Source organism: Cydia fagiglandana, chromosome Z (genome assembly GCF_963556715.1).
Source record: "Cydia fagiglandana chromosome Z, ilCydFagi1.1, whole genome shotgun sequence".
NCBI lineage: Eukaryota > Metazoa > Arthropoda > Insecta > Lepidoptera > Tortricidae > Cydia > Cydia fagiglandana.
The window spans coordinates 27,630,830-27,655,424 of record NC_085959.1 but is presented as its reverse complement, the minus strand read 5'-3'; the positions used below and the strand labels follow the sequence as shown (position 1 = coordinate 27,655,424).

Below are 24,595 nucleotides of genomic sequence, written 5' to 3'. Positions count from 1 at the left end.
ATCCGGCCGTCACAAAGACAGCCTTGTGAACTAGGCCAATCAAAACTAGATCCAAAAAATGCTTTTTTTTTTGTTTAATAATCTCCTTTAAGAGTTAGACCAAGATACAAATAAGTCTGCAATAATTATGATGAGTGAGTATTACAAGCGATTTAAGTAAGTACATTCTCGCGCGAGCCACGAGCCGAGACGCGAGTGGAAGCGGTGGGCACGTGGCTCGGCTCGCGCTTGCGTGGGGAGCGGTTTTTTGGGCACGAGCCAAAGGGGCTCTTCGCTTTCGTTTACACTCGCGTTCGGCTTGTCATTCGGTTATAAACCTTAAGCCCCCTCCAGACTATGCGCGTGAATCGCGGGCGAAGCCGCGAACGCGAGTGTGAAGTCCTAAACGCAGACCTGCGAAATCGACTCCACACTCGCGTTCGCGGCTTCGCCCGCGATTCACGCGCATAGTCTGGAGGGGGCTTTATGCCGCGCCGTCAGTGGCGTAGCTAGCATGGGTGGCACCCGGTGCAGAAATTGTGGGTATCACCCCAAAATTCAATCAAAATTGTTAAATATATTTAATTTACATGATTTTACGAATTTTTAAAGGTGGCACTACTGATGTTCACGGTCGGGTGTCACCCCTACGGCCCTATTCGCACGGCAGCTTTTTCAACGCGCGTTAAAAAAGCGTTTGAATGACACAAATGGATAGCCATGTATGTATTCACACGACAGCGGTGGCGCTTTTTATCAAACGTTGTTGGATTTTCGACTTTAAGCCTTGGTCGTTAAATCGAATTTAGTGTGCGATCAGATTCAAGCGCTTTTTTAACGCGCGTTGAAAAAGCTGTCGTGCGAATGGGGGCTACATGGGTTTTTTTTATTTAAACGAGTAGCTCTAAAGCCTCCTCCACACTCGTCCGCGAATCGCGGCGCGAAGCCGCGAACGCGAGTGTGGCGTCGATTTTCGCAGACAGCGAAATCGACTCCACACTCGCGTTCGCGGCTTCGCCCGCGATTCACGCGCATAGTCTGGAGGGGGCTTTACTGCATGCAAATTGTGAAGCCATTATTAAAACGTAGTGGTTATAATTATTCTCTTTGGCCATTAAGTAGCTAACACACTATCGCACCGCACCAAGGTCATTGAGGGAAGCACCCATAAGTAAGAGGAAGAAAGCGATATCTCTTTCTCCCTCTTACTTATGGGTACGTCCCTAAATGACCTTGGTGCGGTGCGATAGTGTGTTAGCTACTTTATGTCCAACATCTTCGAGCAACACCGGCTTCCGACACGTCGGAAGGGAGGGGCCCAAGCGATATCTCACCGTACAATTCTGCCATTTTTCGCGGGGGGAAGGTGCACACAGTCGCACTTCTCACACACTTACATACAAAATCCAATCAAAGGCCCTACCGCGAACCACGTTCGACGTGTTGCCTCTCTATGGCACTTGTAAATTCATACGTAAGTGTGACAGGGAGGCAACACGTCGAACGTGGTTTGCGGTAGGCCCTCTGTAATGACGACACAAATACATAGAAAATGACACACGTCAAAGACAAATCTTGCAAACCTCGATCTCTTTTTGTGTACGGACGAGTGACTAGTGTCACAACACGCACACTAACACATTTTCTTTGAAGTATGTCATTGTATTCTGAGAGATGAGAAGTCGGATTTGTCGCTCGACCGATCCGCAATTTGTACTGAGCGAGCAAAATCAATAAATCCAACAATAACTTGAGACTAAAATATAATAATTGTATTTAAATGTAATTAAACGTATGATATGTAAAAAAAAAATCCCATGTGAAATGTAACACTTTCTTTTTGTAAATTTGATGTCCCCGACATCTTTTTATAACAAAAAACCGAGCAAACAGGCATTTTTGTGCAGCAGTGTTCACGCGCGCGTCTGGACTCAGTCTAGTGAAAAATCCAAGTGCAACTAGTTTTATTACCCGCGCTAGATTTTATTGACGCGCTAATCTTGTACCCCGGCAGAGGGGAAATAGTGCGAATGCCGCCTCCCTTCCGTGTTGCTCGAAGTCCAACATAGGTCACCTTATGGTTGGCAACTTTGATGGCAGCCGTGTAGAAGGGGCTTTATGGTCTATGAATGACAACATTGACAATCACGACAAGAAAAGAAAATGGAGTCACTGTCTATGCTACTTACATTTATAAACTATCGTTAAAGGAGGGCGCCACCGTAATACAACTGCCCTTAATCCAGTACGTGGCGTGGTTAGTTTCAATTTTTGCCACCAGCATTTAAATTAAATGTCATATCCTCAATAATTCCTCATATCATATCGTGATAGTGACGCTTGGGTTACGTTTTGTATTAATTAATATACACGGTTTCTGGTTTGGATTGGTCCTCTAAGTAATACTTTATCTTCAGCGTATAATGTAATTTGATTGTTGCTGTTTACACGTAGTTAAAAGATGATTTCGTTAATTTAGTGACTGCAGGTTGAAAAATCACAGGTCAGTACTTCAATCGTGCTTAAGTTACCATACTTATACATAATATATTGTTCACTCCTTATTTACCGCTAAAGTTCATGTTATTTGTTGTTACTCGGCTTATTTTGTTAATAATCCGTAATATATTAGCATTCGTACGCAATGATTATTGGACGCAATAGATCAGTCCTTGATATTCACGCACATTTCAATTGTCCATACAGTGCGCAGAATTTGTCAGCGGGCAATTTTGGCCTAAAATTGTATATCCAGTTAAAGTCCTATCACCACATGGTCACAGGCTAGTCCTACAAGTATATTCTAAGTAGTATACTGTTTACTTACTAGAGTGTGGTTAACACCAGTTTTACAGGGACTCATACCTTAATGCTCTAACTATTAAACAGTTATTTGTTCTCTTTATGATCAATTCTTCTCTTAAAATATATGTTAAGAAAATATGGTACTAGAATATAATTAGAATATATTGCTTCAAAAGAACCTAGTACTAAAGTAGTACTGCCTAACAAAAGTTAAGTTTGATAGATGAATGTTATGAATGACATGTCCCTCTGTAGCAGTCATCGTATTCTGTTTGAGCTCTTGCACTGGCAATGCACTTCATCTTATTTGTACAAGCAATTGGTCTGCACCTCTTTTCTTTTCAATTCTAAGACATGTAAAACTAGTATTCATGGAAATATGATGAAGTTGGATCCCTTTGATTGATATAATTATTGAAAGTCATAATGTAATGATCGTCAGATTATCATAAGTCATTATTCTGAAACCATTAACGTTTCAGGAATTTCTTAAGGTTATACTACTGATAGGTTAGCTTAGGTATGTTTTATGGCAATCCTGGAAAGCATTTCTGAGAAAAACCAAATTATGACTAACAAAAATGTGGACAAATAATACATTATGACTATGGGCCATGATGAAGTGACTTACCAGAGTGATGGGTTGTCAAGTTTTGCTATCAGATGATAAAATGCCAATGCAACATTGTGTCAACAGAAAAAAATCCTCTCTCCATTCAAAGCAATATTAATTTTCAGTGAAAGTATGCATAAAAGACTTCAGTTGTTTTTTCAACCATTAGCCATATTTGGGAGGTGAATATTTAATATCTTGGAAACCATTTATTTTAACCCCCCATTATCTTATTTTCTGTATATTAACACTAGTATTAGCATAATGAAGGAATACTGCAAATTACAAACCAACTTTCATAGGTGATACATACTGAGCACCTTGTAGTATGCCTACTAGGACTAGTGGGACTGGGACGAGCCCCATAATCGTTTTAAAAACAATAGTCCACATACAAACCATTGTCTAATCAGTATACCTAGACTCTTTTTTGGCAAAAACGAGGGATTGACAAAGTGATACATCGACATAAGTGTTATTGATACATAAGTTAATATTGTAGGAAGTACTAACATTATTATTTTATTAATGATACTTAAGAACTGTGAAATATGAGAAACATGGGCTATCTATATATATGTATATGTGATTGTTTATGATGTTGATATAGGATACAAGTTTCCTTTTTATATTCAACTAAATGTAGTGAGAAAAGGCATTATGTTGATTTGTATTTGATTTGTGTAACTGTAACCTGTTAGTTGATTATAGCTCCTTATGTTTTATACCATTGAAATTGAGCTGCTCGCACCTTTTTTTTCAAGCACTTGTTTTTTTTACTAGGAAAAGTGCTAGGTCTACTGATCAGCCAAAGTGTACAAAACAGCCAATTTTTTTTCGAAATTTTATGTTATGTTTAGTGTGTAGTTTTAATTAAACATTCACCTCACAAAATATTGGTAAGGCAATTAAAAGTATTAGTAAAACTTAAATTATTTTCACAAAATATTTTTATTTGTTTTTATTCAAGTAGCAAAACTACTATATAAATTATAAACTGAAGTAAATGTCATATTCTATGAAGAACTGACGAAGGCTTCTAGTGCCCCAGCCTGAAATCGAACCAACATCCTTGGCTATTGCCGCAGGTTTAAAGGTTGTTGTTAGATCCCCAAACAACATTGATCTGTGGACTGTGGTAAATACTGTTCAAATTTTGGCCAGTGCTTAACAACAGTGGATAAATCATAGTCAGATATTTGAGTGATAGAGAGATATAGTCTACCGGGAAGCGAACGAAAAGTCTGTTAGAAATAGATTTTTGCTCATGTTGTTTCGGATATGGGTGAATATGGTATCGATGCATTCAGTGTAATGCACTCACCATAAATATATTAGATGACAAGCACAAAAGTGGTGGGGGTAGTTGCTGTGTCGTCATAAAAGTCGGCAGTACAATTTTTTTTTTATTTTCTTTTAAACATACCACGTGGGGTAGCAAATGAAAGGGCTTTGGCTTATATATGACAAATATATAACATACTGTAACATTTTTAATACTTGGTCTACCAAATTATTAGAAACGTTCAAAAATTTCACAATACACCATTGACTTTCAAGTGCTCTAAATTGAAAATGGCTGAATGGATTAGTCTAAAATACATACCAAATGACTGTGAATACTGTTAAAAAATAATTAACCAGATATATCAAAAAATAAGAAAAGTAAATCAAGTTGAGAAAATAGTACATTGTGCTACATGGGGTGTAAGTTGAATATTGCAAACGAGAGAGTAAGTTAAATCGCGACGGCTTGCCGGAGCGATTTATAGACTCGAGTTTGCAATATTATTACGCCCCGAGTTACACACTATGGTTTTCATCACACTTGCGATACAAAAATTAAGCGTAAAGACAAAAAATTGTTAATTATGGCACTAGAAACTTCATAACTCCCTAGGGAGAACCTGCGTGCAATTCCACATTTACTGAGCGAGTGTGATGAAAATGTAATTTTCTGTTACATTAAACTGCAGCTATGTATTATTGAAACAAACAAAAATCCCGACTGTTTACATATATTTTTGAAATGGTCTTTGCACTAGCCTTCATTTGGTACCCAGATTGCTATAGTAAGAAACAAAAACAATCCCCCCCCCCCTCCATTTTTTTTATTGGCGGACGTCATTTTCAAAATTTATATCGACTTTGTCTTAACCACAATTTGAAGTTTTTTTTTTTCTTACCAGAGCAATATGGGTACCAAATGAAAGCTATTCAAATGAGAGTTCTTCCCAAATTTACTTTCTTATTTTTTACACATTATTTTACTTTTTCTTCTTCAATAGACGTCAGAATATAAATAATACCATTTTTAATTTTTTATAGTATGTTAGGCCAAAGGTGTATCTGTGCACTTACTTCAATAAATATATTATACTTATATAAGTAATTATGAAGGATATTTATAATGTTGTATGTATGAACATGCAGATATACCTAACATTGAAATATTTGCGAGTCCAAGTTGCATTAATGGACTTGTAAACAATTGATGTGTTGAATACAAATTGTATGTGGAAGTAGTTTAAGTATCAAGTTGGTGGTCATATGATTGTGTAACCTTGAACTTAGGACACAATAATGTAAGTATTTTGAGCTAAGGATGTTGTAAGTATCAATTTACTTAATACGTGATCTGTTTAACTTAATTTAAGAGCTATACTGTTCTTAGCTATGTGATTTGTGTTACAGTAACGGCAGCAGAAGAGTGAAGATTGTGCTTGAGTGGAATTAGGTTAATAAGGAATAGTTTATGACCGTTTGAGGTCATAAACTGTCAAGTGTAGTGCGTCAGTATGGACCTGCCCGACTGCCCTCCTGGAGCTGAAGGCTACCAAGACTCCGTTACTGAAGTTCCCAAGAAGCCGGAGCTTGATGACTCATCATGCACTAAGGTAAATATCCATTACAATATTTACTTATTATTTATTTATAAATAACCAACATTTTTATTATTTAGAGACAATACAAATACAAATACAAACTTTGAAAACAGTAACAGTAATAGTAGTTTCAGTAAATATTTTTAATCATTAAATTAAGAGCAAATTAGTACGTTCTTAAGTAATGTGGCCTTAAATTAACTACAAATGCTTTTTAAAGCCACTAGCCAAACTTGTGTGATCTGTACTTAGGAATATTGTATAAATGTGTACAAGATTTTAGGAAAAAAAATATTTCTCATCCATTGTTATCGGTATGGTATTGGTATGGCATCATGATTCTTACAATGATATGTGATGCAGTTTGATAGCTAGAACTGAAATAAAACATTATTTTTTTCTGAACTATTCTTAATAACTCTTGCTGATTGTTTGGCATATGTTTTAAACAAGATGGCAAATAATTGTGGACAACCGTGGACAATGCGTTGACATACGTCAGAGCAATTTATGACATTAATATAGCAGTGAATGAGTAAATCCATAGGCTATGAGAGTGAATATATATCAACGCCACCAGAGATCAATTTCCTTGTTTCTGCACATGACTTCTAACACAATAAAACCGTTTAAAAATGACCTTTATTATGCATTATTATGTCTAATTCCTGACGGGCAGTCAGTTTTAGCAAGCTTTACCTTTTTATTTTATCTATTTTATCATGACCAATTTATTGAGTACCTACTCATTGAGTTCAAACTCAGGTGTTACAAACCTTATACTTCTGGGTGAACTGTTTAAAAAAAATAAGACTTAGAATATCTATTATTCCCAAACTAGATGTTTACGTAGGTAATTATTTATATCTTTAAGCTTTGTAACACCCTCAATATAGTTTTTATTTTAGTGAGGTGGGTTTTGTATTACCTGTTACACTTAGGTAAGAGTCTAAGGGTCATGTTGCTTTGGCAAGTAATTTTAGTGTCAGTCATACTCGTAATATCTTAGAATAAAAAAATAATTATTGCTAAGAAAAAAGGAGGCTCATTCCACGATCATTCGGTGGTTGCCTGTTACGAAGCTGGATCTCCTTTGTACATTTTTTTAGAGGCAGCTCATAATATTATCTTCACAAGCGTGGCATAAAGACGCAAAAGCGTTTCACTTCAAATACTTAACCAACTTTTTATGACCTTACTACTACTCATCAATCTCATCATCATCATCTTCCTCGCGTTGTCCCGGGATTATGCCACGGCTCATGGGAGCCGATGTTCGCTTGGCAACTAATCCCAAGAATTGACGTAGGCTCTAGTAGTAGCTTAGAGAAGGAAAGCGAGACAGCTTAAAGCCTAAGAGGGAATGAATTGAATAGTAGTTTGTGTCACAAGGAATATAAATGATATATTTCCGTCAAGGGCGTACATTCAGTATTATTGATTAATTAATTATTAATAAATAATTTTGATACCGTGTGACACATACTGCTTTTCACATCAACTATGTGGAAATTGTTATGTTCTTATGTTGCAAAATATGTATTATATGACAAAAAAAAAATAGTATGCAAGAACGAAAAAATCGTGTCCTAGAACAGAAAAGTGCAACTTTGATCCCTCCTAGCAGGGAAGAAAATTGCCACTTTGATCCCTCCTAGCAGGGAAGAAAATTGCCACTTTGAGCCCTCCTAGCGGGAACGAAAAAGCCCTTTTTCGAATAGGTGATGTGAAAAACAATTTGATTTATCTATTATATCCTATATATCTATATATATATGTGTATAAATGCGTGTGTCCTGACTGACTCATCAATGCTGAGTCGAAACTACAAAAGCTAGAAAGTTGAAATTTTTTTAATAATGCATAATGTTCTATGCTCATGTCGTGTAGAAAATTATAATCACCAACATACAAACCCACGCGGACAAAGTTGCGGGCAACAGCATAAAAAAAGATGGGATTGCTCTAGAATAAAAAAAACCTAATTTTCTGTAAATATTAAAAACCATTGTTAGGACATTTGTATATAAGTTGAAGCGATGAAGTGAATGAAAATATAATCCCGAAGCTAAACCCCTATCAGCTTCACCTAAAAAACCGGGCAAGTGCGAGTCGGACTCGCGCACGAAGGGTTCCGTACCATAATGTAAAAAAAAAAACGGTCACCCATCCAAGTACTGACCACAAAAATCACGTTTGTTGTATGGGAGCCCCATTTTATCTGCAACGTTAAAAGAAGTAAAACAAAACTGCCGAGGGCTATGAGAAAGATCCGTACAATCGTAAGATAGGTACTTACAGATACAGATGGACCATCAAAACAGTGAAATTCTCTTCATGCACCTCTAGCACATCTTGCATCCGCGACTTAGACCGCGACTCGAGTCGCCATTCCCGCGGCTGTCAAATCTGTCGATTTCCGTAGCATAACTTGTACCCGCGACTGCAACAGCCGCGTAGAGAACTCAAAGTCGCGGCGCGACTCGTCAGTGTTACCCGGCGAAATCAAAGTCTAAACAAATCGATATTTGCAAGTGGCAACACTGAATCGGAAACCAGGGATGCGCTAAATCATTCGTTCTTTGGTGGTAAAAAATCTAGTTTTTTGTCGATGGTTAAGTTTTTCCTGTCAAAGTCAAGGAACTTTCAAATTTTGTCAACATTTAATTACGGGAAAACATATGAAAAAATGTAAGTAATAGAGCCTTATATAATTAATATTGATAATATTCCTTAAAATATATATTGTTTAAAAATTTCTGTTTAATAAACCTTTTAAATAAAATAGTTTTGTAAGTAACTATAATAATGGAATTGCTATTATTGGGTTTGTTCTCATATTCCTGTTGTAAATAGTGTTTTTTTTTTTTCAGAATAAGTTCAGCATTATCCTAGACACGATTGATATCCCAGCACCCAAAGGAAAATATTATTAACAGGAACGTGCCAACGGGACCCGAAGTGGAGATTCAGGAAAAGAAACACACTAGGCAAGCTTGTAGGTTTCAAACGCGGAGCTGTCCCCTTTTCTAAATTAACTAAGATGTGAGAAGCGCTTCAGCTTTAAGAACACCACCGACGAAGTTAACTATTAATATTAACCCTAATGGTTATGGCGTACCTATCTAAGCTGCCACAGTAACTCTCAAATAAGTTTCATATAGTTTTTCTTGTGCCAATAATGGACGGCATGTGTGTGTACTGTGTACCTACTGTTTATGATTTGACAAATTGATATGAGAAGCTTATTTCATAGTCCTCGATGAAGTCATGACCATATTTTATTGTCTTGTTTATAAACCAATTTTCTTTCCAGGGTGATTGTCCTACGCCGCATGTCGAAGAAAAAGGAAGAGAGAAAATACTTTTCAAGGGTAATAAAGAAGATTCTTACAATTTCTCTATAGTGGTTCTAGATGTTAATATATATTAGGTTTAATAATAAGAAGTCGAATATTGCAAGAATATATAAGGCAAAGCAATATACTATTAATTTAAATATTGTTTTTTTTCTCTCCTGTATTTTTACCTGAAAAGAAACAAAAATAAAGTAGGTAGGTAATTACCTAGAACTCCTAGAAGCCATGATTAATTAGCTCCCCAAGGCCCACTTCATACCTAATGCTGACAGCAACGTATCATAGCATGATCGTATCAGGCCCTGTCAAACATGAAGTGAAACATCTAGAACACGGGTTTGATCTAGAGGAGTTTCAATATGGTATATAGACCATATGATAACCGTACCTATGCTACCTACGCAGACTGACATGAGCGTAATAACTCCTTCAAAATATTGTTGGTCGGCTCGGTCCAGTCACGTCACGGTATGGTGTTGGCAGGGGATGGAATGGTTTAGTGGGTGATGACTGATAATATTTCATACAAAGCATGATTTTGAGCCGGACATGATCCTGTTATAGCCACGTATTGCATCATTCTGTTACAGTACGATGCAGCGGGCACAGGCCACATGTAGGTATGTTTTGTTGAAGTCGAGGAAGGTTCCAAACGGTACCTAAATAGTAAGAGATTGTTGAAATTAGACATCTAACCGTGATCCTAAATATTACTACTAAGACTATGGCTTACTTAATAAGTTGGATAGTTTGTTTTGAACATTTATACCTACCCACCTCATAGGCTTCATTTATGTACAAGCAAGCGGGCTCCGTTGTTAGGTTGATGAAAGTTTTGTGTAAGGAAGTCTAAGGATTACTTTTACAAACTTACGAACCTGAATTGAAATTTAAAAATCCTACATATGTACCTAATTACTTAATTGAGTACCTACAAACTAGCTGTTTGAAAGTAAAGTTGTAAACAGGTATCACCGTGCATAATCAATATAAGAGTGCGTAAAGCGCATTTAGTGATTGTTCCATAATTCCTTATTCCTTAGGGCAATAAGTAATTATACAAATTATATTATTACATACTATATGAAACTTGTTTTTAAGTTATAATTGTCATGAGTTTAGTTAAAAAAGTACAAGCAAACCACCCGCGAGAGCGAGTCGCGTTATAAAGTCGCGTAGACTTCGACTCGCGGATTGACATAAAGACGAGAGAATATTTTGTCTCAAAATAGGCAGTTGTGCTACGGATTTTAGTTCAAAGTCGCGATCGTTGTCATTTTCTGACAGTGACACCTGATCGCGAGTTTGTCGCGGCTCTCGCGCGTGAGTTGTGCTGCCAACACGCGACAAGCCGCCAAGTCGCGCCGATCTGTCACTTCTCACGCCTGTCGCGGCCAGTTGTGCTAGAGGTGCAGGTCCTTATTAAAAACTTCGGATCAAATATTGTTAATAAATGACTTGATGAAAGAACTAGCTTAGCTAAATTTGGTTTTAGATGTTGCTACATACTTGCGGGGTTCATGTTGAGGCTGTATTTTATCATAATATCCTCTGTATACGTGAAACGCAATAAAATATATGATATAAGTATGAGAGTATGAGTATTCCCGTAGTCGGGTAGGTTATAAATGTTATAATAAAGAAATGGTCTTACAAAATAACTTACCTACTTAATTAAAACGTTAATGTGCTCTTTTCAATTGATTGTCGAATGTATGTGTATGCCGAGTAGTGGGAAAGCTTGTGCGCAATCTAGTGTGGTTTTTGAATGAAAAGTCTATAATTATTTATGCAACATTTCTGGTAGGGCCTACATTGCATAAGTTTTGTTTTATTATATAAGTTCATCTGACCAGGATGTCATTTTTGGTAGGGTTGAATCTAAGCATTATGGAAAGGTATTATTAAATATATGTGATCACATCAGCAAAAAGAGTGCAAAAGGTATCTACAGATTTGGGTAAATCATTTATCCTATCCGAGAACGCTACATTGACACACGACTAATATTATGTTTCTGTCAGTGCGTTCGGCTGTAGCGTCAAAACGAATCCGATTTTATAAATGAGGTAGATAGTAGGTAATAAATAGATTGGCATTCGTTATCATGACCCGGTTGACATAGGCTAGGTTTTTTAGGGATCCGGTACGGTCGAAAGGAAAAAAACGGAACCCTTATAGGATCACTCGTGCGTCTGGCTGTCCGTCTGTCACAGCCTATTTTCTACGAAACTACTGAACCAGTTAAAACACCAAACGAATTCAAGTAATCAAAATACATAAGTAAAAAAGACGAAACGAAAAAGTATGCTAGCACAGGCACTTTATACCGCGAAATTTTTGAACGGCTCCTCAACACTAACGCGGTACTCGCGCGCTCGAGCGCTATTCGTCCAGGATTTAAGAACGATCGACCGCATAGACTGAGTACTGCGAAATTTGTCTTGTTTCAATCATGACGTGTTTCAATTGTCCCCGTTCTAACCTACGCTTTCAGCAAACTAGCTACTCGTTCGGTAAATTGTCAACAGTTGAAAACTAAAGTCTACAGACTGTTCAAGAACTTGTAAGCAAATTACATTGCCAACTACAGAGTGCCTGTAACTGCAACTGCAATGAATTCAGTTGATCAACCAAATACCGCAATGTAACGAAAATCGCATGCAAGTTCTTGAACCATCTAAACTGATAAGCTAGAGGTATTTCAATAATTTTTACGCCAAGCAAAGCAAATTTCACATCGACGGCAACGAGATGAAAAAAAAGTTATTAGAGTCGGACCAAAAAAAGTCTGCAGTGGATTTGATAGCCCGCGCAGTGCAAGTGTCATTTATACGTCATAATTTCATTGAAGTTTGACGTTTAAAATAACACTTTCACTGCGTAGGCTATCAAATCCGCTGCAGACTATTCTTGGTCTGACTCAAAACAATCTATATCTGAGGTTTTGGTTTTCGCCGCATCATTTTTTGTCTGAATTAGTCGTTCATTTATTATCTTCATCATCTATCAATTCTATCAGAAAAAAAGCTTTATCCGGACGATTTATTAATAATTATAGAGTTAGGCACTTGTCCCACCGCCGACGATGAGCGATAAGCGAGTAGAACGATAAACTAGAAACGAGTGGGCGAGCGGCGAGAAGCGAGTGTTAGCTCCAACAGTTTAGTCGCTCGGCTATAGGCGAGTGTTCGAGTGCGACGGGCTATTACTCGCGTCACTCGTTCGGTCGGTGCAGCGTAGCCGAACACGCAGACGTCGCAGACTTGTTCAAACTACGAAGCGAGCATCGCCGAGCGAGTACCGCTGAGCTAGTTTTATCTTATCGCGGCGACAAACTAGTAGAGCGAGTGTTCTCGCCGGCAGTGTGAACAGCCAGCGATGAACTATTAATATATGTGTCTCTTTTACTAACACAGGATCCTAATCTTTTGTTCGATTCTTGGGCGAGAAAATCGCCGATAGTTAATCGCTTACTCGCTCTTGGAGGGACAAATGCCTTAGACCAAGAAAAGTCTGCAACGATTTTGATAGCAGACGTAGTGCAAGTGTTATTTTAAACGTCATGCTTTTATGAAATTATAACGCATAAATAACACTTGCACTGCGTGTGCTATTAAAATCGTTGCAGATTAATCTTGGTCTAACTCTAATATTTTTACACGATTTCCACTTTTAGGTCGAAAGCCCGAGTTTTTACCACTCGACTTTAGACTTCAATTTGACATGCTTAAATAATTTCACAATGGCTCTACAAAAGAGTTATTGATTGTGGATGAGTTGTCGTCTAAGAAAATTTCGTGCCCCCGAGTATGATCGCCATTACGATGACGCGTTGTACGGTGCCATATGTTTTACAGCAACTGGTTACTCCTTTACTGGATTGCCCGTGCCCAATGTTAACTTTTGATAACTAAAGTTACTGCAAAATAAGGTACAGCGCCATCTGCAGCAGCCGTGAAATTCGAAACAAGATTTTTTATTAGATATAAATTGAACGACTCCTAAATTACGTACTTAATACCTCTTTGGCCCTACTAACCCCTTTATGGAATTGGTCGCACCGCACTTTAAATAGAGTTAGCTGTAATGTCAAAGAACATGAGGTTTACATAATAAAATCCTCCTATGACAATAATAAGCTGGTTTTCCGTATATTTTTCTGACGTATTTCTAAATATACAGGTTTCTCTAGTCAACCTCAGTCCTCACGTGTTTTCATTAGACATCCGACCCTTTTGTGTTTCTGGTTATTAGTAATTATTATGAAAAGAAGTGTGTGTGAACCTACCATTACTTATATGGTGATGCAGTTCTTGGTGAGTATGATATTTGGCAAAACGAAAATCATAACTGTTTATTTAATTAATAAAGTAATAAACGATTGGAACTGTTTTATTTGTGATAATTCCTACCAATATAGTGTTTACCATTTCACGAATGACCGCGGGTTTTTATTCATTATCAGTGATTTATCATTATCACACTAGCGGTTATGAAGCGGATTGACGCAGCGGTGAGTGTTCGCAAATCGCCAGTGTGTTAAGGCCGTTACGTTATATATATATATATCTATATTAATAAACGCTTTCGTGATCTGAAAGAACTATTATTATACAAGTTAGGTTATGCGGTACGGGTTTTGTGTCGCCAGTACCCAGACAATACCTAGTGGTAGAATGAGTGTGTAACATAGATGTGTGTTTCCAGGCGGAGCAGGAATTTCAAGAGCATTTGAACAGCCTGCGCATCAGCTGCGAAGATGGCAGCCAGCGGTGCATGGTGGAGCGCCGCGGACGCGACGTGTCCGGCAAGTGGATCTACCTCTGCTACCCGTGTGCCGCCGTCTGCAGCGGCGAGACCATTCTGCAGGTAGCTATCCAATGCTTGCCTACCTTCATATACCTAATATCTAGACACGCGGCAGCGTGTCAAGCCAAGTTCAAGCAAAGGAACTGGCTAGCCAGCGCCAAGTGTAATATTACACGAACCACTTGGTGCCACTTTTGACCCTTCTATAACTCAAAACATCTTTAACGTAAACACATAAAACTACGTGTGTTTAATTATATCCATAAGGACATCTAGAAGCCCAAATTTCATGAAGCTAGCTCAAACGGTTATAAAGATATGAAGGTCAAAAAGTTGTAAATTTTAAGACTGACTGACAGACTTATAGTACCTAAACCTAACCTACTTCCAGATGACCTAGAAGGATGAAATTTGGAATCCAGCTCAGTTATTGTGTGAAAGCGTAGGAAAAAATCTAAAAATAAAAAAAAGTTATAAAATAGAGGGGGTCCCCATACAAAAAAACAAAAAACCATTTTTTATTGTGACTGACATATAAGTACCTAAACCTAACCTACTTCCAGATGACCTAGAAGGATGAAATTTGGAATCCAGCTCGGTTATTGTGTGTAAGCGTAGGAAAAAATCTAAAAACAAAAAAAAGTTAATAAATAGGGGGGGTCCCCATACAAATTTCTTTTTTATTGTGACTGACATATAGTACCTAAACCTAACCTACTTCCAGATGACCTAGAAGGATGAAATTTGGAATCCAGCTCGGTAATTGTTTGTAAGCGTAGGAAAAAATCTAAAAATAAAAAAAGTTAAAAAATAGGGGGGGTCCCCATACAAAAAACCTGTAATACGCGCTAAACAACCGGCCAACGGTGTGTCGTTGGCGGCGCGCGGCACCACATAATTAATACAAAGAACAGAAGTAAAAAACATGCAGCGGACACACAAGAAAAAACATTAAATCTCAATACCTGCCTAGTTTTCTTCACAAAAAGTATTGATATCCCATCAAAAACATAAATGTAAAAAAGGAGAGCCAAGTTCAATACAAAAATTATGCTTGGCTGTGGGGTTCGCCGCAAAAAGAATGGAGATCTAAATGACTGCCAAGTTCTATGCGAAATCCAAATATGTATTTATAGGAACAAAATAACATTATAAACAAGTATTAAACTCTATTTCTTTGCTTTATTGGATACCTATAACAATTGCTGTTATTTAAAAAAAATGTGAGATCTTAAAGTAGGTTAGATTTGGCTTGGCCAGTTTTTATCAGAATTACAAAATATATATGTTGAATAACTTTATAAAATGACTGATGTAATGAAAACTGGCCAAGTCAAATCTAACCTGCTTTAAGATCTCGCATTTTTTTTAAATAACAGCAATTGTTATAGGTATCCAATAAAGCAAAGAAATAGAGTTTAATACTTGTTTATAATGTTATTTTGTTCCTATAAATACATATTTGGATTTCGCATAGAACTTGGCACTCATTTAGATCTCCATTCTTTTTGCGGCGAACCCCACAGCCAAGCATAATTTTTGTATTGAACTTGGCTCTCCTTTTTTACATTTATGTTTTTGATGGTATTGCTATACGTCTACTGCTAGATTTAACGTACTAAAGTACTATATAATTTGTATTTGTAAAAGTCTTCTCCATTTTTTTGTTAAGTAATTAATGCTGCGAATGTACTAAATACACGTGTTACATTTAAAGGATTATTGACAAATTGCTTTAATATAAGTATACTTATCTTTTTTTAAGACTCATATTTCGGGGAAAAAGCACAAGATCAAGATAGCTATGAGAAATGTTTGGCCGCTAAGTCTTTTCGACGAGCACCCCTTCATACAAACAGAACGAGGGACTAAAACTGAAGGTGAGACGATTGTCATTGATGAGTAGGATTAACAATAGCAGAAGTTTCATTAACCGATTTATAAAACGCTGTAAGTTGTCAAACAATATTTTATTGACGGTTCAAATGTTAAGTTTACTTTTCTCTATAATGGCCGCCAAGGTTTACGTTGCTGTAATTTGGTGGCGAAGTGCATTGTATGGTCAGTAAGACTTAGTCTCGATTTACGGTTTACGCGACAACAGCGTTACATACAAATTCTATTATTTGACGCAGTCCGAACTATTATATAGAGGTAAGCGAGAACGCCGTGCTGTGCCGCTGCCGAAAGGCAAACAACCCACGGGCGAAACCTTGTATCACGGTTACTTGACGTAAAGCCCGCTCCACACTCGTGCGCGAATCGCGGCGCGAAGCCGCGAACGCGAGTCTGGAGTCGATTTCGCATATCAGCGAACTAGACTCCACACTTGCGTTCGCGGCTTCGCCCGCGATTCACGCGCATAGTCTGGAGGGGGCTTATCACTTGGCATCAAAACTGGCCGTGATTCGCGACTTTAATCTCAAGTACACCTGTACAATGGTTTATGAACTGTTGGGCAATCTCACAACACATATTCACCAACTTTATGGCGTGGACCATTTCATAGGACGGGAAGCCTCATCAGGATCTTTAACAGTCTTTAATTCATACATGTTTCTGATTTATAAACTTTAAAGTGCTACAAGTACGCGTGCACTTACGAGTCTAATTAGAGTCATTATTTTGTTCCAGCAACGGAAAAGGTGTTGCAAAAGATGGCGCAGGAAGTGGACATGCATAACAAAAACGCCTCAGAGTTTGACAAGAAGTACGGCAAATACAGAGATGTGACATGTCACATACAAAGCATAGTAGATAATGTCAAGTGAGTAAACATAATTCGCTACTTATACAAATACATACTTGGTTTCTTAAATCAGCCAAGATGCTAGTGAATGCATATAGGTATTACGTACAGTAGGTTTTACTGAACCTCATTTAGCCCCCCCCCCCCACATCTAGCGTCTTTCGAGCGTCGGCGTCTACAAATGTATGGCCGCGCTCGACGCAACTGCGCAGCGACGTCTTTTTCCATAGCGCTGACCAGACGCCGACAGACGCCGACGCTCGAAAGACGCTAGATGTGGGGGGGCCCTTGAGCCATTTGCATCATCCCATTAACCCACGGCTAACCGGTTAAACCTGGAGGTACCATGGTTACTTTTTTACCGTTTAATCCTGAATTAGTGAGATGGTACAAGCAAGTGGCACTTACTACATTATGTTACTTATCCTGAAACTATGGGGTTAATGGTTTAAAAGGCCTAACGTAAAGCTTGCGTAAGGCCCGTATGTGTATACGATGCTCATATGAATCTCGTGTTTTTTCTAGCTTTTATTTAGTTTCGTCTATCGTGTTGTCTACACCTATGTAATCAAATCTTGCAAGCTAAATTTCGATCTAAGTACTTCCCATTATTTGAATTAGCTGAAATTTTCATATACTTTCGTAAGTTGGGTGACGATGCAATATTATGGTACCTTCAAGCTGATCTCATGATGATCCTGGTCTCCACCAGGGTGGTCCACTACCCATAGAAACTCTGTGATAAAACAACGGAACCTCAATGTGTTTCAGTTTCTTAGAATTGTCTCGAAGTAGTTAAATGTTGAAAGAGAACATTCCGCGCAGACGAAGCCGCGGGCAGAATCTATTATTAATACATAATTATGTATATGATATATGTATTTGACAAAGGAGAATATTGGTATTCGCTGCACGATCAGTAGTGGTGGTGGTCAGGTGATCCTCGCACCTAGTGGGTACCGACGGAGCACGGGTAGGTGTGTTCGACAGTCGGTTTGATGTTGTGCTGTTGCAGGGCGCCGCTGCTGGGGCTGGAGTACCTGGTGGAGCACCCGCCCGAACAGGCGCACTACGAGCCCTCCTACACATGCACCTTGTGCTCCAAGCAGGGACACCCGCGCACCATCATTAACCACATGACCTGCTTTTGGCACAGATACAACTATCTTGTAAGTATATGCTTATTCATTATACCATGTTCATTTATCTATTCTAAAATCAGTCGAAATGACGTTATTTTCGAAATGAAGTGTCAGTTGCAAACCTTGCAAACAATTTTGACGAATTTCGTATGTTACTAGATATCGAACGATATGGCAGTCGACCTCCGACTCTCAGTCTCTAGTTCAGCACACCTCGCCTGATAATTGAGTATAAAACTCAGGAAGTAGGATTTCGCTCAGTTACCCAAATTGACAAATCGCTTTCGAAACTCGTACCTTATATATTAACACAAAAGACGACGCGTTTCAAATAAAAAATAATAATTTAGTTCCATCGTCAATTTTCACATAGCTTGGGTACAGTGGCAGCAGTTATCTCCATACAATATTAATAAAAAACCTTAAAACGCAAAATGTGACGATGTTGAGATGACATCTGTCACCGTACCCAAGCTAATTGAAAGATACTTATTTATTGTGGCTTTCCATAGAGAAGCGTCCTTGTGATACATGTGCACAAGAAAACCCATCAGGAAAGGGACAGCACAAGGAACTTTCTCTGATGGAAAGCCACCTATAATTTAACACTTGGCTGCCTTGGTTATTCATTCACGCCATCATGTTTTTTTGAACTCCAGTCATTTGTGAATGGGGAATGTTCGTGTAATAGATATGCTTTGACCTCCGGAAACGTTAATATGCGTAGTCATTATTGATTTCACTAATTCACTTGTAAGTATATAAGGTTAATGGTATTCCACCTGTCGAATTCCTTGGTCCAATGTGCATGGTGCGTCTTTCTCTCACTCTAAGCAAAATGTAACATGCAAATACACATTATCGGACAAAGAAATTGGACAGGTAGAATGCCACACTAAGTAATTAAGTAACTAGGAAAAAGTGACCTTCCTTACGTAGCCGCATACTTAATAATGCATACCGGATAAGTTTAGTGAGAGTAGAATGATCGGCAGGTGCGGCACTACGCAAAGGCATGCAGCCTCATGACGCCGTACCGCGCGCAGCCCAAGTACCGCGAGGGCGTGTCCGTGATCATGAACCGGCTGGCGCAGCGCATCGAGGACAAGCACGGCCGCCAGCGCCCCGTGCACATCGACAAGGAGGAATATGAGAACGATAAGTTAGAACCACACTGCTCAAATCACTTGCAAAACTTGCTTTCGTAAGGATTTAGAAGGAAATTATACGTAACAGAAACGCAAAATTCCATAGACAAGGGTTTTTTCGTAATCCTCCTCCTTTTTGGAAGTTGGTTCCAAATATCGGCTGTCTCACACCGACGATAAAAACGACACACTGAGACGAGAAGAATTTCCATCCGAACGGGTTTTATTATACTAATCCAGAGCCTGTCCACGGAGCGCCCGGACGGGACAGGGTAATTAAAAGCGTTCTTTTGTGTCAGGGGTATACCTGAAGGCATTAAAAAAATGTATACTCGTATGGTGTCTTTCAATGAGACGTCGGGGGTTTTCGTCAGCGAACTAAATGACAGCCCTAGGTAAAACTCGACTTTCAGGTGCCGATGATTTTACGGTGCATTTGTAAGATTCGAATACTGCTGTAATGCAGGTGACAAAGAACATCTTAATCGTGCGTATAATTATAAGTATGTAACTGCATCCTGTAACTCGAATACAATGTCCATTATTGTCAATAATGAATATCGTCGCGATGTCGAGATTCTTTTCTTGTGGTCTCGTTGCATGCCTTCGTTTTTAAACTGCTGTAATTATAACATTGTAAATTCCTATTTGAACAGGGAGAGTATTCACCAATGGATATTCAAAGGCTTCCATTACTCCGAAACCAACGGCCCTACCTTCGAAGAAGTGGTCGACATCGGTCTAATCAATACTTTACTGAAATCAGGTGAGTGCGAATAATTACTTGAACCACTTTATGGTTTCCAATGAAGCTGAAAATTTTAATACATATGTAGGCTGGATGGTAATGTCATATTATGGTACCATCGAGCTGATCTGATGATGGAAACAGGTGGTGACCATAGGAACTCTGGGAAAAAACAACGCTTAGTATAGTATTAGCGACCCACCCCGGCTTCGCACGTGTAGTAAAACGTATACGAATCGAGTCACTTTTGGTGCGGCAGCAAAAGCAAACTGAACCCGGCAATTGAAGCTCCTATACAGCGTACTTTAGTCCGACATCATTAGCGAATATGACGAATATTTCAACCAATTTACACAAAACCTTAACAAATTATACACCTAAACCTTCCTCAAGAATCACTCTTTTGATAGGTGAAAATCGCATCGCATAATCCGTTCAGCAGTTTTTGAGTTTATCGCGAACATAGAGACGAAAAGACGGGGCGGGGGACTTTGTTTTATAATGTCTTAAAAGAAAGGCCAGTGAAATTTGTTTCAACGATTTTAACAAGTCAATACCATCTCTTCAGTTCGGTCAGACACTATTTTAACCAAATACTATTGTTTCAGATAACGATTCAAAACTGGCAGTGAGGTTAGTACTGGATTGTTTAAGTCTTGAAAAAAAGTGTGTAAATTGCATCTCGCTCGACACATTTTCCATATTACTCTGAATTAAACATAACAATAATAGAAATAAAGTAAATTTTATTTATTGACCGTAACAGCTCCCGTTCTATAAAATCTCCTTGTGTTGATGACTTGCAGGCGATTCTTGTCAGTATGTTTGCTCGCAATCGAAAGTCGTCGTTTATCTGAAAGTTTTGTAAATTACAAGAATTCCAAATTTTGTTTTATAGTGAATATACCTACTTGACATATTGGTATATGTCGCAGGCAATAGACAACACACCCATAATTAACAATTTGGACCTTATTACTAGCTTCTGCCCCCAACTTCGTTTCCTTAGAATTAGTACTTCCATGCCCCACTTCTATAGTACAATTCCCCTCCCGTTTTAACCTTAAATGATGATATCCGTAATATGTAGAACCTATCGCATGTCCTTTCCCGGGGTTCAATTTGGTATGGTGATTACCTAAACTGGTTCAGCAGTTTAAGCGTGAAGAGGTAACAGATAAACAGGTTTTGAATTTATATTAATTGTTAGGGGCATGCATAGTAGGATAACACGTAACTACCGGTATATGTATATTGTTATAACTGCAGGAGCAGAGAGAGAGATCCATCCCCGCCTCACGTGGCTGCACCGTCTAAACCTCATTTCAACGCATTCTCGGTTAGTAACGTACTATGTATATATTAGTATTTAATTTAAAGCACCTTTTGATTTAATTATCAGCCTAGTTTTGATACTTTACATACCTATTTACTCATATTTTATCATGTTTTAGAGATTGAATTATAATATGTAATTGTCAGCGATCGGGCCGGCGGCAGGAGCGGCGCGGCGCGTCGTTGGAGTCCCTGTCGGACATCAGCGACGAGCAGGAGCCGCGGCGGCGGCCCGAGCATCCGCGCGCCCGCCCCGACCATCCGCACGACCGCGACCGCGACCCGCCCAGGTCACATTACTAATGATAACATAGTACTCAAGCCCTTCAATCTGTGCATCATTACTAACCAGTATTCAACACAGACCACTACTCTCTATAATGTTGTATTGCATTTCTGGTAATAATGTTAATGTAATGTTGAGTAGTGTCTCTGCCCTCCTAACATCGGGTTTCTAGTGGCTCATGATGACGTTGTACCATCACCTTATGTAAATATTTCCTGTTTAGGTATATGTTATATTTGAAGTGTACACGACTAGATACAACCAGCAGACCAACGTACACTTGCCCGTTGTGACTTGCCGATCGTCGCCGGTCGGCCCTAAAGATAATAATTATTCAATACATGATTGTAAATATTAGGGGAAAATATGAACACCAACGGGCGCGTTACGAGCCTTACCCAGACAAGCGGCGGACCAGCCCCTACCGCTCGCGCTTCGCCATCCGGAACCCCCCCGCGGAGAAGCCTCGTCCGAGCGACAAGGTAAGTACGCCAGCGGCACCTACGTATACCTAGAGTACCCACCTATTGAAAATTATTATTTTAAAATTTCTAGAAAATCTATATTCAGTCTTATTGAAATTTAATGTAGTGGAAACTAGTGTGGTATGTTAGTAATAATGTATGTGTTTACGGCTTGTTATAGTCAGACCAGGATAACTCTGCAGCGAGTGCAGCGATTGTTATAGCGTAGAGATGCAAGTGTGATTTTGAACGTCGCTTTTCTATGAAAGTATGACGTTTAAATAATACTTGCTCGTATATGCTATAAATATTCAGCTGCAGAGTTATCTTGGTCTGGCTCTAGGACCTTTAAAACATATTACTTTTGTGTTTAGGAATTAGCTTATTATAGTTAATTATATGTTAATCATATTAAAGCCATAAAACTACATATTGTTTATATACCCTCTGGTTTGTTAAGCAGCAAAGAGCACCGAACTACGCATACAAGCTAAAGCTCGCTGAGGATAAGCGCATGATCGCTGAGGAGTCGGCCCAGAAAACCCTCGCCTACCACGAGAAGAACCCGGAGAAGCATCCACTCTACCCCGAGGAGTGGAAGAAATTCTGGAACAGGCGGTATAAAGAAATACAAGCTGGTCAGTATCGCCACGTGTACTCGCCGTATCTTATTATACAGTCAGCAGCAGAAGCAGCTAAGGTCAGATCATTTAGATCTATACACGAACTTATTATGCTCTTATAAATACATACATGTATTGACATTTCGAACGCCGCGCCCACTTAATAGCAACTTCTGCTGGCTGTACTACGCTCAACTTTCTCAGATTTTGTTTGTTAAATACGTTTTTGTGATTGTTTACAGAGGGCAAGGATCCGTCTAAACACGATTTTAAGCCAGAATGGATAGTGTTCTGGACGGCACGCATGAAAGAATTGCACGACGCCGAATTGAAGGTGGTAGTGAACGAAATCTACCGAAAACTTTGTATCTCACCTCCCGACATGAGACCGCGATCACCCGAGCTGAAGGCGAAGTCGATGGAGCGGCGTAGGTCTCCGGAGGCCAGGCGCCGCTCGCCGCCCAAGCGGCGTTCGCCGGATCCGCGCGACCGCGACCGCGCCCGCTCGCCCGACTCGCGCCGCCGGGACCCTCACTTCGAGCCGCGCCGCAAGTCGCCCGCCCGCCGTGTGTCCCCAGACCCGCGCCTTCACCGCAGGTCAGAATACTCACACTATCACCTATACCCTAAGGTTGAGTCTAAACCACGGTTTCACCGAACGTAAAGCGTCCTATATGTACAAAACAAATGCTGTTCGAAATTCTGCTACCGCGTCGTATTATATTTCAATTAAAAATGTTTGTTAAGTAATTAAATGTTGTGTGTAATGCGTAGAGCGCGCAGCCCTGTGCGTACCAACTTCACACTGGAGTCAGTGCGTCGCAGCCGCAGCCCGCTGTCGCGGCGCGAGGCCGAGCTGCGCAACCGCAGCCCCGCGCCGCCCGCGCACCCGCACCCCCACCACGCCGCGCCCAGCATGCAGACCGTCACCATCTCCGATGACGAACTTAAGATGTAACTTTTTTCTGTATCCTAACGAAATGGAATTGCGGTCCTGTTTAAATAATAAGCAGTCATTAGAATTATAGTTCTTTTTTTAAAGATCAATTTGTTTGTGATGAGTAAATTTAAATGATAGTGATAAGTATAATAATAATAATTATCTACATATTATAATATCGAATACCACGTTCAGTCGTCATCCTATGTACCTACAAAGCAAGTTTCAAGTTACAATTTACAACAAAGCTGCCAACACTGATTAGTGGTTTCTAATATTACATTTTTGTACCTACCTACTTATACATAAGCCACATGCATGCCAAGTTTCATTCGATCTTCTGCATGGCACAATACTTTTAATACTTGTTTAAGTATAAAGAGGTCAATGTACCTACTGATTTGTTTCATTTTAGCGATGACAACATATCACCGTGGAATTCGGACGACATGGACTCAATAGGGTCAGTGCCGGAGGCGCGGTCTCCGGGCACACGCGCGGGCAGCGTGGCGTCGCGCGGGTCGCGGTCGCGGCGCGAGTTCCGCGGGCCGCTGGCGCCCGCCGCCGCGCCGCAGGACCTGGGCCCGCCCGAGAACGTGGTCGTCACGCTGCGGCTGCTCGTCGCGCTCGAGGACTACCTCGGCAGTCTTGGACCGAAAATAGTAGACTTGCTCACCGAGGCTATCCGCATGGAAAAGGTATAAAAT

The 24,595-nt window shown here is 39.4% G+C and overlaps 1 protein-coding gene and 1 long non-coding RNA gene across 3 annotated transcripts in view; both read left to right on the top strand.

Annotated features, from left to right (window-relative positions):
* The first annotated feature begins 2,315 nt into the window (after positions 1–2,315).
* LOC134678530 (uncharacterized protein CG7065-like) overlaps positions 2,316–24,595 on the top strand; it is a 38,318-nt gene continuing 16,038 nt past the window's right edge. The window contains exons 1-16 of one of the 2 annotated variants that reach the window (XM_063537105.1): positions 2,316–2,482; positions 6,092–6,294; positions 14,352–14,513; positions 16,219–16,333; positions 17,088–17,220; positions 18,218–18,371; positions 19,340–19,506; positions 20,149–20,258; positions 20,849–20,873; positions 21,510–21,579; positions 21,723–21,865; positions 22,220–22,343; positions 22,789–22,963; positions 23,191–23,545; positions 23,723–23,902; positions 24,304–24,586. In XM_063537105.1, the coding sequence (XP_063393175.1) occupies positions 6,196–6,294; positions 14,352–14,513; positions 16,219–16,333; positions 17,088–17,220; positions 18,218–18,371; positions 19,340–19,506; positions 20,149–20,258; positions 20,849–20,873; positions 21,510–21,579; positions 21,723–21,865; positions 22,220–22,343; positions 22,789–22,963; positions 23,191–23,545; positions 23,723–23,902; positions 24,304–24,586 (2,295 nt within the window). In that variant the 5' untranslated portion in view covers positions 2,316–2,482; positions 6,092–6,195. The remainder of the gene's footprint in view (positions 2,483–6,091; positions 6,295–14,351; positions 14,514–16,218; positions 16,334–17,087; positions 17,221–18,217; positions 18,372–19,339; positions 19,507–20,148; positions 20,259–20,848; positions 20,874–21,509; positions 21,580–21,722; positions 21,866–22,219; positions 22,344–22,788; positions 22,964–23,190; positions 23,546–23,722; positions 23,903–24,303; positions 24,587–24,595) is intronic. The other variant, XM_063537106.1, reaches the window with a different exon arrangement.
* On the top strand, positions 8,621–9,783 carry LOC134678954 (uncharacterized). Its single transcript, XR_010100268.1, has 2 exons — positions 8,621–8,973; positions 9,156–9,783. It is a non-coding gene; the product is annotated as an uncharacterized LOC134678954 (long non-coding RNA).